At 43.1% G+C, this 13,522-nt stretch overlaps 1 protein-coding gene across 1 annotated transcript in view; it reads left to right on the top strand.

Annotated features, from left to right (window-relative positions):
• LMO2 (LIM domain only 2 (rhombotin-like 1)) overlaps window positions 1-13,522 on the top strand; it is a 39,722-nt gene that overhangs the window by 12,610 nt on the left and 13,590 nt on the right. Inside the window, exon 2 of the mRNA XM_006883787.1 lies at window positions 12,948-13,102. Within this exon, the coding sequence (XP_006883849.1) occupies window positions 12,948-13,102 (155 nt within the window). The remainder of the gene's footprint in view (window positions 1-12,947; window positions 13,103-13,522) is intronic.

The following is a 13,522-nucleotide window of genomic DNA, read 5'->3' as shown; positions in this document are numbered from 1 at the left end:
AGACTCCTCACAACGATATACAAGGAGATGTAACTTGATGCAGCAGAGGACATACTTAAGGTCCTATTGGCCTGAATAACACAAACAGAGGTTGCACTTGGGGCTTTAACCAAAGGACTTAATTTCATAACTGCCAGGGTGGCAGATAAAACCAGTTGTGCTAGCTGCTCAGGAAGGAGTACTTGCCCTCAAATGAACTTCCTTTTATATGTGAATAAATACAGCAGGCCAAATCATCTGCGTGGCCTGAAAGACGCACCTCCAATCAACTGGCCCAGAGAATAAGTTAGGAGGTGGAATCAGAAGATCAAATCTCGTCTCCTATTCATATGTAGTATGAGGCCGGGGAAGTTATTGATCTTCTTGGAGCTTCAGTTTTTCTATCTATAAAAAGGGAATAACACCACTGATGTCAGAAGGCTGACATTGATGTAAGGGTTCAATAAGACAACACAGAAGATGCTCAATACATACCAGTTGCCATTGAGTCAAGTCAATCCTGATTCAGGAGTGTTCCATGTGTACCTGAGTGTGCTGTGCTCCATGCAGTGTTCAGTGGCTGGTTTTGCAATGTAGATTTAAAGGCTTTTCTTCCAAGATGCTTCTAGGTGGTCTTGAACTTTCAACCTTTCTGTTAAGAACTGATTATGTTAACCATTTGCATCATCCGGGGACTCTACCAATTGCTTCCTTCTGTCTACTTACTTAAACGATAAATCCAGCAAATTTGCAATTTATTTATTAGGTAATTTACCAAGTAATATGGTCTTTGTTGTTGTTGTTGTTGTTGTTGTTGTTGATTGCCTTCGAGTCCAGCATGACTCATAGTGACCCTATGAACAAAAGAATTGAAACCCCTCTACAACTATGGAAATTTATCGAAGTTCAAAGGGTTTTCAGAGGCAAGTGATTTAGGAAGTGGACGCCACTCCTGCTCCCATGGTCTTTGAGTCAACTTTTTCTTAATGAAGCTCTTTCTCTTGAAAAGCCAATTTCCAATGACATTTTGTGAGCCAGAAGGCCAGCATCCCATAGATAAGTACCCTGTGGCTCTCTATTCAGTCAGATCCAAGATTTGGAGGAACTTGGGCCTCATTTCCTAACATCAAATGGGAGCCTGACTGTCCTTTTTAACTCATGAGGGGGGTTTCTAAGATACAAAGTCATGTGAGATTACAAGGGATGAGACACACACGGCTCTCACCTTCTTGGACTATCCGTCCGAAAGTCAGTGCCAAGGACTCCCGATATTCCCAGGAAAGCAGGAGCCACTCCTTGGTATTTGAAAGTTAAACAGGCATATGAAAAAGAAAGAAAAAAAAAAAAAAACACAACAAACCAGGCAGGAAGCAGCCTTCTTACCCAGTGAAGAAACCGTTAGAATCCACCTCTTTGCCCCATGCTGAAGCTCTGGCCACCCCACCCTGCTGCACTATCAGGACACAGTCCTATCAGAAGGCCCCCCCCCCCCGAACATTTTTCCCAAGTTTATCAGGGACTTTGTGGAGACATTTCTCTAACTGAAGATAAAGGACTTCTCTCCCCCCCACGCCCCCTTTCTATTTCTAACCACCTGAACAGAAGCGTTCCCTCTCATTTTCTTTCAGGAACAACGGTTCTGAAAAGAGGGTATTTTTCAACTTGGACTTATCCAGCGAAGAGTCAGACACGGTAGGTTTCATTCATTCGTTCTGCAATATCTATTGTGTGCTGACTACATGCTGATAGTGGGCTGAGACTCCATTCTGAACAAGATAGACGGGAGCTTGCAGTCTTTAAGGGAGCCAGGTAGTCGTGTAACAGTCAGAAAACGTAGCATCACTGATTGTGATTACAGAAGATGGTGAGTTTGAATCTGGTCACAGGGTCATCAGAGGCTTCCCTAAGGAAGTGACATTTGTGCTGGGAGATAGTAGGTGTATAGCAATCTTGTCTATTTCGTTCTTGACCTTCAAGTGTGCTTTTTTCAGGGTTAAAAAGATGCTTCATGGCCCGGAAACCTGGCTGTTTTCTGGGGCAATTCTACTTCTGAGATCAAGTCACGATCGCTTGTCCCTTGTGAAGGTTAGCATGGAAATGACTTATTGGAGTACTAGAGAGGGCGAATGAACCTGCTAGGCCCTCCTTCAAGATTCAGTTCGCTTTGCAAAAGTTGCCAGATAAAAGATATTTCCAGATGGAGGGCCACGCAGGAAATACAAATGGAATATTTGTTTAATAGCTTTTCCTTTGCAAGATATGACCCCAGGCGGCCTTCCGCAAAGTAAAGGGAAGCAATGTAGCCTGAAAGCAGGAGAGGACGCGAGCTGGCCCAGAAAAGCCCCCCAGGCTTTTGGAAGGTGCTATTTCCTCAACGAGCAGGGAAAGGGCTGGGCTTGTTGGACTCTCACTCCCACTTTCACCACACCCCAAATGGAGCATATTCTCAGGGCACCCCAACTCTGGTACTCAGAGGAAGGACAGCTAAGGAAACGTCGAGTTGCTTTGAGGACGTGAAGGTACAGTGGCAAACTGCAGCCTTTTTTCTTATCCTTGGAGCCAAGTGATCTCCTACATAGTGGGCTTGTCTATAAGTCAAAGACTGGCACCAATTACGAAGGCCTAAGCGGGGGGTGGGTGGGGGAAATCTCTCACTGGGTATCTCAGAGCTCACTGACTGGTGTTATCACAAAGCTGAGGTTGTTACACATCCACAGATGAATCCAGGCAGATTTTGAACTCCCTGACACTCTGCAAAGTGGTGCTCTTGGGCTCAGAGGTGTGTCGGGGGCATGGTCTGAGTCATTCTCCAGAATGACTGCACCCAGCACTGCCATCCTCAATGCTGGTTCTGGGGTTCCAGATGGGAAGACTTGTATCGGTGCTCTAATGTCCCTCTGCCTACGGGTCACTGTGAATCTGAGAATCAGGCTGATTACATCCGTAATTGATGTCATCTATTGAATAGTTAATGGTTTCCAGTCAAAGGTACATTGCTGAGTGTTTTCCATTTCCTAAAGCTGCCATAGCAAAATGTTACAAAATGGGTGATTCTGAAGAATAAAAATTATTTTTTTACAATTCGAGGGTCTATCAGTTCAAATGAGGACCTCAATCACCTGGATTCCTTCTGGGGATGTTGAGAGAGAAGCTGTCCCAGGCCTCTCTCCAAGTGTTATGGCTGCAGACATCCCTTGACTTGTAGATCTTTCCCCTGATGTGGTCTTTCCCTGTGTGTGATTGTTTCCACATCTATCTTTCTCTTTTGTGAGACACCATTCAGAAGGAAAGGAGATTAAGACTCATCTTCCCCCCAGTATGACTTGGGTAATCTTATTGCTAACGTCTGCCAAGAAAAGTCCTTTCCCCCCAAATGAGGCTGCATTTACTGGTACACAGGGAAAATCTGCTGTCGAGGACCTCATGAAAATGCTAAAGAGCAAGGATGTCAATTTAAAGACTAAGGTGTGCCTGATCGTTTTCCTCAATTGCTTCCTATGCATCTGAAAGTTAAACAGTGAGTAAGGATGACAGAAGAAGAATTGATGCCTTTGAATTGTGGTATTGATTATTCCATAGACTGCCTAAAAAACAAACAGACAAAAAAAATGCCTTGGAGGATCCTTGGAGGCAAGGATAGTGACACTTGGTCTCATATACTTTGGGAATGTTATCAGAAGGGGCCAGTCCTTGGAAAAAGACATTGTCAGATCAGAGGGCATGTTTTTGATCTGCTAGAATGACAGAATTACATAAGCTTCCACTTAACCTTCCAGTCCATCTCTTCCACCTACACAAATGAGAAAATTGAAGTCTGGGGAGATTAAGTAGCTTCGCAAACATCAGGGGGCTTTTGCAAGTTTTTGAGCAGGGTGTTGAGAAGTGAAGAAAGCAGTGTGAGCTACACCAAAGCAGAGGAAAAAAAGGAAGCTGCTCTTTTCCTTGGATTTTGCAGGACACCTCAGCGGTGGGTATTTCTGGCACAGACAAGGTTCCTGCTCTGTTCTTCCTGTTGTAGAAAGAGATGGAGATGGGAGAGTAGGGGCCACCAGGAAGGTCAGAGCCACCAGGCTTACACGCATCAGCAGTGGAAAAACACTGCTTTTGAGGTCATGACCTAGCTCCTCCCATCTCTTTCCTCAACAGAAGCCCTATGTGGGATGCAATATGCCAAACAAGAGGCTCCTGGTTTCAAGGGACTGGGGGCAGGACAGGCTCCTGGCACCATCTCTTTATGCTGCTTTCTTCAGCATGAGCTTAGGGCCTTGGTGACCCTAACCCACCTGTCCCACAGGGGTTACTAGGCTCATCAGGTTAGACAAGAGGTCCCCAATCCCAAGGAAGAAGGCTGCCTCCCCCCTGCCTGAGCTGAACTCTCAGAGAGGCAAAACTCCAGTTACCACCTATGTTCAGCCAAGAAACACCTGTTCTACTGTTCTACCCTCCTGAATGAGATCTCTTTGTTTAATTAAATCTAATAATAGCTTTCATCTGTTGAACACCTAGTTATCCCATCACTGTGATAGACATTCACATGTGTGATTTTATTTTATTCCTACAAACTTTGGAAAGAGATAGCATGCTTGGAAAGGTAGAGGGTCAGTGAAAGAAAGAAAGACCCTTCATTGAGATGGATTGACACAGTGACGGCAGCAATGGGCTCGGCTATGCCAGAGATGATGAGGATGGCACAGGGTAGGACAGGATTCAGGTCTGCTATTTGCAGACAGGGTCACTATTAGTAGTAGTAGACTCAAAACACCTAGAGAGCAACAACCACCATCTAGTCAGGAAGGTAGCTCCAGTGGCCTAGTGGATAGAGAGGTGCACCGCCAATTCAGAGGAGGGTAGTTTGAGTCCACCAGCTTCTCCACTGGAGGAAGATGAACAGTCTCTGACAACCCATTGAAGGGTCAGCTCTCAATTGATTGTAATTCCCCAGCAATGATTTTTCTTTTTCCTTCTGTCATCCTTATTCATTGTCCAGCTGTCGGATGCACAAACTTGACTTGTTGTTGTTATATATTCCAGTTTCTTCACCACCTCACCAGCATTTGCTGTTTGCTGTTCTGTTAAATTTTGCTATTCTGACTGGGATGAGATGGTATCTCATAGTTGTTTTAATTTGCATCTCTCTTAAAGCTAGGGATTTTGAACATTTCTGCATGTGTTTGTTTGCCATCTGAATGTCTTCTTTGGGGAGGTGTCTGTTCATATCCTGTGCCCATTTTGCAAGGTAAAGGTTGTTTACCTTTATCTTGTGGCGCTTGAGTATTCTATAAATTCTAGATATAAGTCCCTTAAGAAATCAGATTTCTTGAAGCCCCCCACCCCCACCCCGCCACTAGGGCATGCCAAGAGCTTCGCTCTGCTAAGAACTCACAGAATTGTACAATCTAGGAGTACTTTCTTCAACGTTTATTTAACCTCTTTTCTTAAGGAAGTTGCTGCAAGTGGGGAAATTCAATGAGTAAAATAAGAGTTGTGACAGGACCCGGATGTACATGAATTTGTTGCCATTGTGTCAGAATCAACTCATAACTGACTTTCCAGCAGAATTTTGGGAGGTTATAAATTTCATGGGAGGAGATGAATCATATTTCTCCCACAGAGCTGCTAGTGGATTTGAACCGTTAGAGAAGCACCACCATTGGGTCAGAAGTACATCTCCTCATGAAATACACCACAAGAGTGCTCTGTAGTAAGGAAGCAAGTAAATTATCAGTAGCCAAATTCAAAGCAGTTACCAGTGAGTTGGTTCCAACTTATGCTCACCCTTTGTGTGTCAGAGGGAACTCTGGTGGCTTAGTGGTAAGCGGTTGTGCTACCAATCCAAAAACACATGGTTCAAATCCACCAGTTGCTCCCCAAGAGGAAGATGGGCATTCTCCTCCTACGTGATTAACTGCTTCTGAAAACTTGCTGGAGGCTTAGCTATGAGTTGGTTCTGAACGGTGTATAACAATAAACAACATGTGTGTCAAAATGGAACTATTCCATAGTGCTTTTATGGACTGAGTTTTAAGAAGTAGATCTTCCAAGGTCCCTCTGAATGGGCTAGCCTGACAGCCTTTTGGTTAACAGTCCAGCACATTTACTGTTTGCCATGTCCAGGGACTCCATCAATTGTAAAGCAGAGGTTAAAAGGGCATGGACCTCCATTTCTAGCTGATAGATGCTGGCCTCCTTAAACTTAAAGCTCATGAATGCTTTGTATAAGTTTTCCTTCTTTTCCAAGCCATGGAATTTTCGACTGCTTCATAAGCATGGGAAAGTTGGTCAGTGAATAAGGAAGAAGAAGAATTGAAGCCTTTGAATGATGGCATTGGCCAAGAATGTTGTGTGTTCTATTGATTGTCAAAAGAACAAACAAACCTGCTTTAGAAGTGCAGCCATAGAGCTCCTTAGAAACAAAGATCAGCCTTTGTCTCACATCTTTGGGCATGTTGTCTGAAGCAGCCAGTCCCTGGGGAAGGACCCCAGGAGTAGAAAAATGGAGGGTCATAAAAAAAGAGGAAGATCCTCAATGATAGGGGTTGGTGCAGTCACTGCAGCAACAGACTTGAGCCCAGCAGAGGCTGTGCAGATGGCACATGGCTGGACCGGGGTTCGTTCTGCTGTGCATACGGTTGCTCTTAGTCAGCACCAGCTCAAAGCCACCTAACAACTCTTCTTCCCACTGCTCCAAAGTCATAACTTTAGTGGATGACCTGAGTGACTGCAAGATTGCTGTTCCTGATACAGTGGCGATTACTTCTGAAAGGCAGAGTAATAACAATAGCAATCATTTCTAAGTGTTTATTAGTCACCAGCACTGTGAAATGCATTCTCCTGCTGAACCCTGTCCCAATTCCTGTGTGTTGAGGAGGGCTGGGGCTGGGAAAAGGCAAGCAGAGGCTCTAGTCTCCACTCTGCTCAGTGTCACTGCCACTTTCCTATGACCGATACAAAAACCAAGGTTCAGAGAGGTGGTGTGCTTGTCTCAAATCGCACAACTGGTAAATGGCTGAAATGTCTTTCTGACTTCTATGTTCATTCCCTATGAATTGGCTCATAATAATGACTTTTCCTTTTTAAGATTCATTTTGTACTATAAACCCAAACCAAATCCACTGGTATAGTTTGTATTTATTGAGGCTCTCCATCCCATTTCCAAAGCTGTAAACTTTTAAGAGACTGTTGTCCATCTTTCACCTGAGGAGTGGCTGGTGAATTTGAACCACTGACGTTTCAGTTACCCACCCTTATGTTACACACTCTGCCTCCTCCTGTAGTGTATAGGAAACCTGACTTAGTTAACAGTGAGGTTATAAATAAATTCTGTGAAAGCAAGCTGGAATGTTCTGAAACTATTTTGGAAGTCAAATGTCTATAACAATTGAACAGTGTAAAGAATTTTGCTTTGGAAGGAAAGCCACATTATTAAGATTAATCTTTATTTTTGTTCCTCTGTATGAATGTCGCAACTAACAGGGCGTATGTAGCAACCTGGCTCTGAATTGTTGAAACAAAAGGAAGGTAAATTGACATTGTTGGCATTTCCCCAAAGATATTTACATTTTCATTTCTCCTGGAAGTCCATTCCAGTAAAGGAATGCAGCCTTGATCAGTTGAAAGTGTTTCTTCCCTAGAAAACAATAGTAAATGTACTATGTAAAAAGAAACAAACCCAAAATAGGAAATGTCCCCTAGGAAAAATTACCCCCCTAGGGATCAGGTTTATCATGCAAACTGACTCAGCTTTCTTTGGACATTCATATTCAGGAAGGAAAATTTGGAAAATTTTTTAATTGGGGATATTTAAGATTTGCAAGGACTAAGGGCAGAGAAACAGGAATTACATTTCAATCCCACTGGGATAAGATCAAGTTTTAAGTTTCCCCAACTTGTTTAAAAATCATTTCTCACGTTACTAAGTACTTCTTTACCATAAAGTTGGCACAGGTTGCCAGGTGAGGATACTATACAACAATTGCTTTAAAATGATTCATAATATAAACATTTTGAGACTTGATTCTAAGTGTTAAACTTAAATTTGAGCCATATAATTGCCTATTGAATGGAAATGAAATCCCACTAGTAGGCAGTTATTTCTTACAGCCACTGTGTGTGAAATTGAAATCTTAAGATACCATTTCAAATATTCACCTTCTCGAAGGAAGTTCTCCCCAAAGAGTTGTGAAAGATAAGAAACTGACCCAAAGTCATACGCAGTAATCTCACTTTCTTTACACACTCAGGTCAAAGCAGAAGCCTATTATTGAAAGGAGACTTTAAGCCAAAAAGACAGGGCCATTCTGAGCTTTCTTTTCCAGAAAGGCTCGATGAATTTATTTTAACAATTGATTTGAGCCCCATGCTAAACTACAACCAACCAACTCACAGGACTGCATTACGTGGCTTGAAGGCTAAGGGCCGTAGTCTCCACAGGTGACAATAACATGGCTCATGGAGGTGCTGCCCTCCATCCTTGTTTGTTGAGTTGCAGCTGTTGCAGCTGTAAGCAGCCTTTTAAGACACACCTACCTACTGGTCCCTTCCCACCCAGAGCAAAGGAGAGTAAAGAAAACCAAAGACTCGAGGAAAGCCTGTAGTCCAAAAGCCTAATGAGCCACACGAACCACAGCCTCCTCTAACCTGAAACCACAAGCACTAGATAATGGGTGAAAAAAATGTAGAATGAAATTCAAATTCATGAAAAAGACCAGCCTTACTGGTCTGAAAGAGACTAGAGGAAGCCCAGAGACTATTGGCACCCTAAGCCACCTTTCCAACTTGGGACTGAATTTGAAAACGCCTCTCAAACAAACAGTGGACTAGTCTATAAAATAAATGGGGAGCTCTGCTGGCCTGGTGGGTAAGGAGTTGCACTGCCAACCTAAAGGCAGGCAGTTTGAGTCCACTCACCTCTGGAGGGGGAAAAAATGAGCAATCTCCTCCTGTGTGATTTACAGCCAGTGACAGTCAGCTGTAAGTCAGTTTCTACTCAATGGCAGATGGCACTGAACAATAACATAAAAGATCGCTAGCCTCCCGGAGGAATGTCCTCCTTAAAACAATCACCTGTAGGAGAACAAAAGGGCAACACATACCCCAAGGTAAAAATGAGAATGAATGGAAATCCAAAGTCTCTGTAAACTTTCATTAAAATTAATTTTAAAAAAATTTTTAAAATGAGAAGGTAGGGAATCTTTAGAAATGGTAAGTGGGGAGTCCACTGTGGAAATGGGAGAGAACTGACCCACTGTGGGAATTGTCAAGGAACTATTTGTGTATAAATTACTGAGGGCAGAACTAATTTGCTGTGCCAACTTTCATCTCAAGCACAATATAAAAAAAATATTTTTTTAAATGATTGCAAGGAAGACAGCTTGCCAGAATTAATTACAGCACACATATCAAGTCATCGAGATCTTGAACATTAGCTTGGAAAATCCTTTTTTGCTTAGGTGCAGTAAAGAGCCATGATAAAAGAATTCTGGTTTGCCTATTTTTTAAAAAATAAGGGCTAGGGTTATAAACGTAGATGAGACATTCTTATTTTAAACACTCGTGTCACTTTTAAATTTAACCTCTTTTAAGATTCCTTCAATGAAGTCTTCTGCCATGCATTTGTGAGCACTTAATACAGGTCAACCTTGGTGGTCCAGTCCACAGGGAGCGGTGCCAGGCTTCCCAAAGGCCCTGCTTCTCTGGAGGTTCAAATCCACCAGTGGCTCCGAAGGAGAAAGATGGGCAATATCCTTCCACATTATTTAAATTATCCTCCCCCAAAACCCACCACAGAATCAGCTATGAGTTATTTCTAACTTGTCAGCAAATGAGAGAGAGTGATAAATGCCATGATCTCTGGTGTCACAGTCGTTAATGAGAATCAGCGCTGACCCAAAGGCTGTGGCTCTCTGAGGGTTCAGATCTTCCCTCGGAGAAGCCACAAGACCGAAAGGAAACTGTCTGCTCCAAACCGGCCATTCTGAGCTTAGCTTATAGAAATGAAGGATGAATTTATTTTAACAATTTATTTGAGTTCTATGCTAAATAAACTATAGCCGACTCACAGGACTGAGCTACAAGGCTTGAAGGTTAAGGACTATAGTTTCTGCAGATATTAATTGACATAACCTAGTTCATAAAAGAGCTGCTCTACATTCTAGTTTAAAACCTTTGAATTCACTAGCTGTTCAAGGGAAAAGATGGGCAATCTCCTCCCATGACAACTTACAGCCTCAGAAACCCAGTGCAGGATTGCTGTGAGTCAGAACCAACTCCTTGGCAGTAAGACTATCTACCAGAAGTGTTCCAGGCATTTAAAGACACTTTGATTTATTTGATCTTCTAACTTTCCTCTTAGGAGGTTCTATGATCACCTGCTATCTAGTCTATTACAACACCATTTGTAACAACCCATGCAGTAGATTCTGTGATCCCAACTTGCAGATGAGGATACTGGGGGTTAAACTTCAGTGTGTGCATCCCGGGTTGACAAAGTTGGTAAACGGTGATTGGCTCCAGATCCCTCACTCTTTCTGCCTAAGAAACTGTGCTGCAATTCCAAAGGCATACAGTTCGAATCCACCAGTTGCTCCATGGAAGAAAGATGGACAGTCTCCTCCTATGCTATTTATTGCCTCTGAAGACTCACTGGAGGGTCAGCTATGAGTCAGTTCTGACTTGACGGTCCTTGGCAACAACATGCTAAGTAATTTTCCTAGCCACATGTAGTTGAAAAGAGCCTAAATCAAACTCAGTCTGATTGCTAAATTTTGGCATTTAATGATCACATTATCAGATTAGAACTAGATAAGCTGCCAATCAATTTTTTAAATTTTCTGATTATAGTATCATATATTTATCACATAATATAGGACTGCCTCAAAATTTTGAGGCTTGCTTTTTTAAAAAAAATTAAAAACACAGGAAACTGCACTGCAATCCCAGAGGTGCGCGGTTCAAATCCACCAGATGCTCTGCTGAAGAAGGAGGAACAATTGCCTCCTGTACCAGTCAGATCCAATTTGACGGTGCACACAGAAAATAAATAAATGAATGAATGAATAAATAATATTTTAAAAAATTAAAAACAAAGATCTAATTGGAAAAAAATGTCATTTTGTACATCTATGGCCTTGATTTGAACTGAAAATTGTCCTTAAGACATTTTTTGGCACATGCAAAGACTTTAATTATATTCAGGAGCCCTGTTGAACAAGTACATTAAGTGTCAGATGGCTGAAGTTCAGCAGTCCAAGCCCACCAGCCCCTGTAGAGTGGACTCAATGGTAGTGATTTCATTTTTGGCTTATTAAGGACCCTGCTATTGTTTATTAGGTGCCGTCAAGTTGACTAAAACTCACAGCAATCGTATCAATAGCAGATCTGACCCCTGTCCTACCCTGTGCCATCCTCATCATCTCAGACAAACTTGAGCCCATTGCTACAGTCACTGTGCCAGTTCATCTTGTTGACGGTCTTCCTCTCTTTCACTGACCCTCCACCTGTCCAAGCATGATGTTCCTCTCCAAGAAATAGCCTCTTCTGACAACATGCCCAAAGTACATGAGGCAAAGCATTTCCATCTTTGCCTCTAAGGAACACTCTGGCTGCACCTTCTTCAAGACATATCTGTTTGTTCTTTTGGCAGTCCGTGAAATATGCGATACTATTCTCAACACCATAACTCAAAGGCATCAATAATTCTTCTCACATACTTATTCATTGTCCAGCTCTCAGATGCATAGCAAGTGATTGAAAAGGCCATGGTCTGAATTAGGCACACCTAGGTCTTCAACTTGACATCATTGCTCCTCAATAATTTGGAAAGTTCCCTGACTGCACTTTCCCAATGCAAGACATCTCTTGTCTCTTATCTCTTGACTGCTGGTACCAAGTGTGCTGATTTGTGGATCCAAGTGAGATGAATTCACTGAGAGCTTCAATCCATCTATCAAGTTGCCTATCAGTTGGTCCAGTGGTGAGATTTTTGTTTTCTTGCTGTTGAGATATAATCCACATGGAAGGCTTTAGCCTTCCATCTTCTGCAAAAGTGCTTCTTGAAATGATCAATCATCAAGGACCCTGGAAGCATAAAAATGAGAGGGGAAATGACGAGAATAATGCAGAAAAAAGTAAATTCTATTTACACTCAGAATGAAGTATCCAGAGATTTACCTTTTTCCTTCAGCCACCACTTTTCAGGGTAAATTACTCCAAGCAATTTATACACTACAGTGTATACACTGTATACACTAATTTATACACTACAGTGTATAAAATAGAAATAAAATGCCTATAATAATTATTAAGATTATCCATCTAAAAAAAGAAACCCAACATAATTTAAAACTAGCATAGGAGTCTCAGGTGGTGCAATTAGTTAAATATTCAAATACAACCTAATGGTGATTTGCAGTACTTCGGAAGAAAGGCCTGGCAATCCGCTTCTGAAAGGCCATAACTTTGAAAGCCCTAGAAGGTTCTATTCTGCAAAGCATGGGGTTACCATGTGTCAGACTCTATTCCACTCTGACTGGTTTGAGCACAAATGGTCTTCAATAATCACTTTAAATGCAGACACTTCCAAAGAAATTTGAGATGCAGGAAAACCAAAGTTACTCAGAGCTCTGATTCTATTGGCCCTCCTCTCTTCTTCCCTTACATTCCTCACTCTTCTGGGACATCTCCTTGGAAGTTATTGGGAGGAGACTGAACCCCAACATCAAATCTGCTTACTGCCCTTTTTTGATCCCCAAGCAAAAGGAGCTCCTCATTGCTCTTGATCATTGGAAAAGTGCTTTCTCTTGTACAGAGTATTTACTGGCACTTTGCAGGGGGCCAGTTAAACCGCAGGTCTGCCTTTCGAAAGATGCTGAGGGAGGGAATTCTGGCGCCAGCAGATGGAGAGGAGACCCGGACCTGCGTGGTCCCTCCCTCCGGGATTAGCGGCCCCTAGCACGCTCAGGCGTCCCCAGCCCGCGCGGTGCCTGCTCGCACAGCTCCAATCGCGCGTCGGTGGTGCGCACGCAGCTACTCGCCCGCAACCAGCACAGCCGCGCCACCGCGGGTTTCCCCGCACCCCACGTCGGTGGACCCGGGACCTCGAACCCCCGACGACGCAAACGCTTCTGTACGTGTTTCTTTTACTGGCTTGTCTTCCCCGTCCCCTGCCCCTTTGCACTGCGTACGGGTTACTTTAGTGTTCGTTAAACCAGAAAGGAAAGATGAGCAAGGGGACGCTCTAAAGACGAATTTTAGGTTATCCAGTCTCCCCTCCTAGAAGAGGTGTTCCCAAAGTGACTCTCCGGGTCCCCGACGCGGGCCCCTTTAAGAAGCCAAGTCAGTCCTAATACTGCCGCTGTTTATGTTGCTAATCCCCAGGAGCCCCGTTTAAAAAGAAAGGAAAAAAGAAAAAGAAAGAAAGAGGGAGAAGGGGGGCAGGCAGCTGTCTCTTTAAATGTGATTTCCTTCTATTGTATTTGAATCGTGATCAGGAAAAAGGAAATGAAACCAGAGACAGAGGGAAGCTGGGCGAAAATAGACCTTCCCG

Source organism: Elephantulus edwardii, unplaced genomic scaffold, assembly GCF_000299155.1.
Source record: "Elephantulus edwardii isolate Elephantulus edwardi_28Jun2011 unplaced genomic scaffold, EleEdw1.0 scaffold00029, whole genome shotgun sequence".
Lineage (NCBI taxonomy): Eukaryota > Metazoa > Chordata > Mammalia > Macroscelidea > Macroscelididae > Elephantulus > Elephantulus edwardii.
This window is presented reverse-complemented; position numbering and strand designations above follow the sequence as displayed.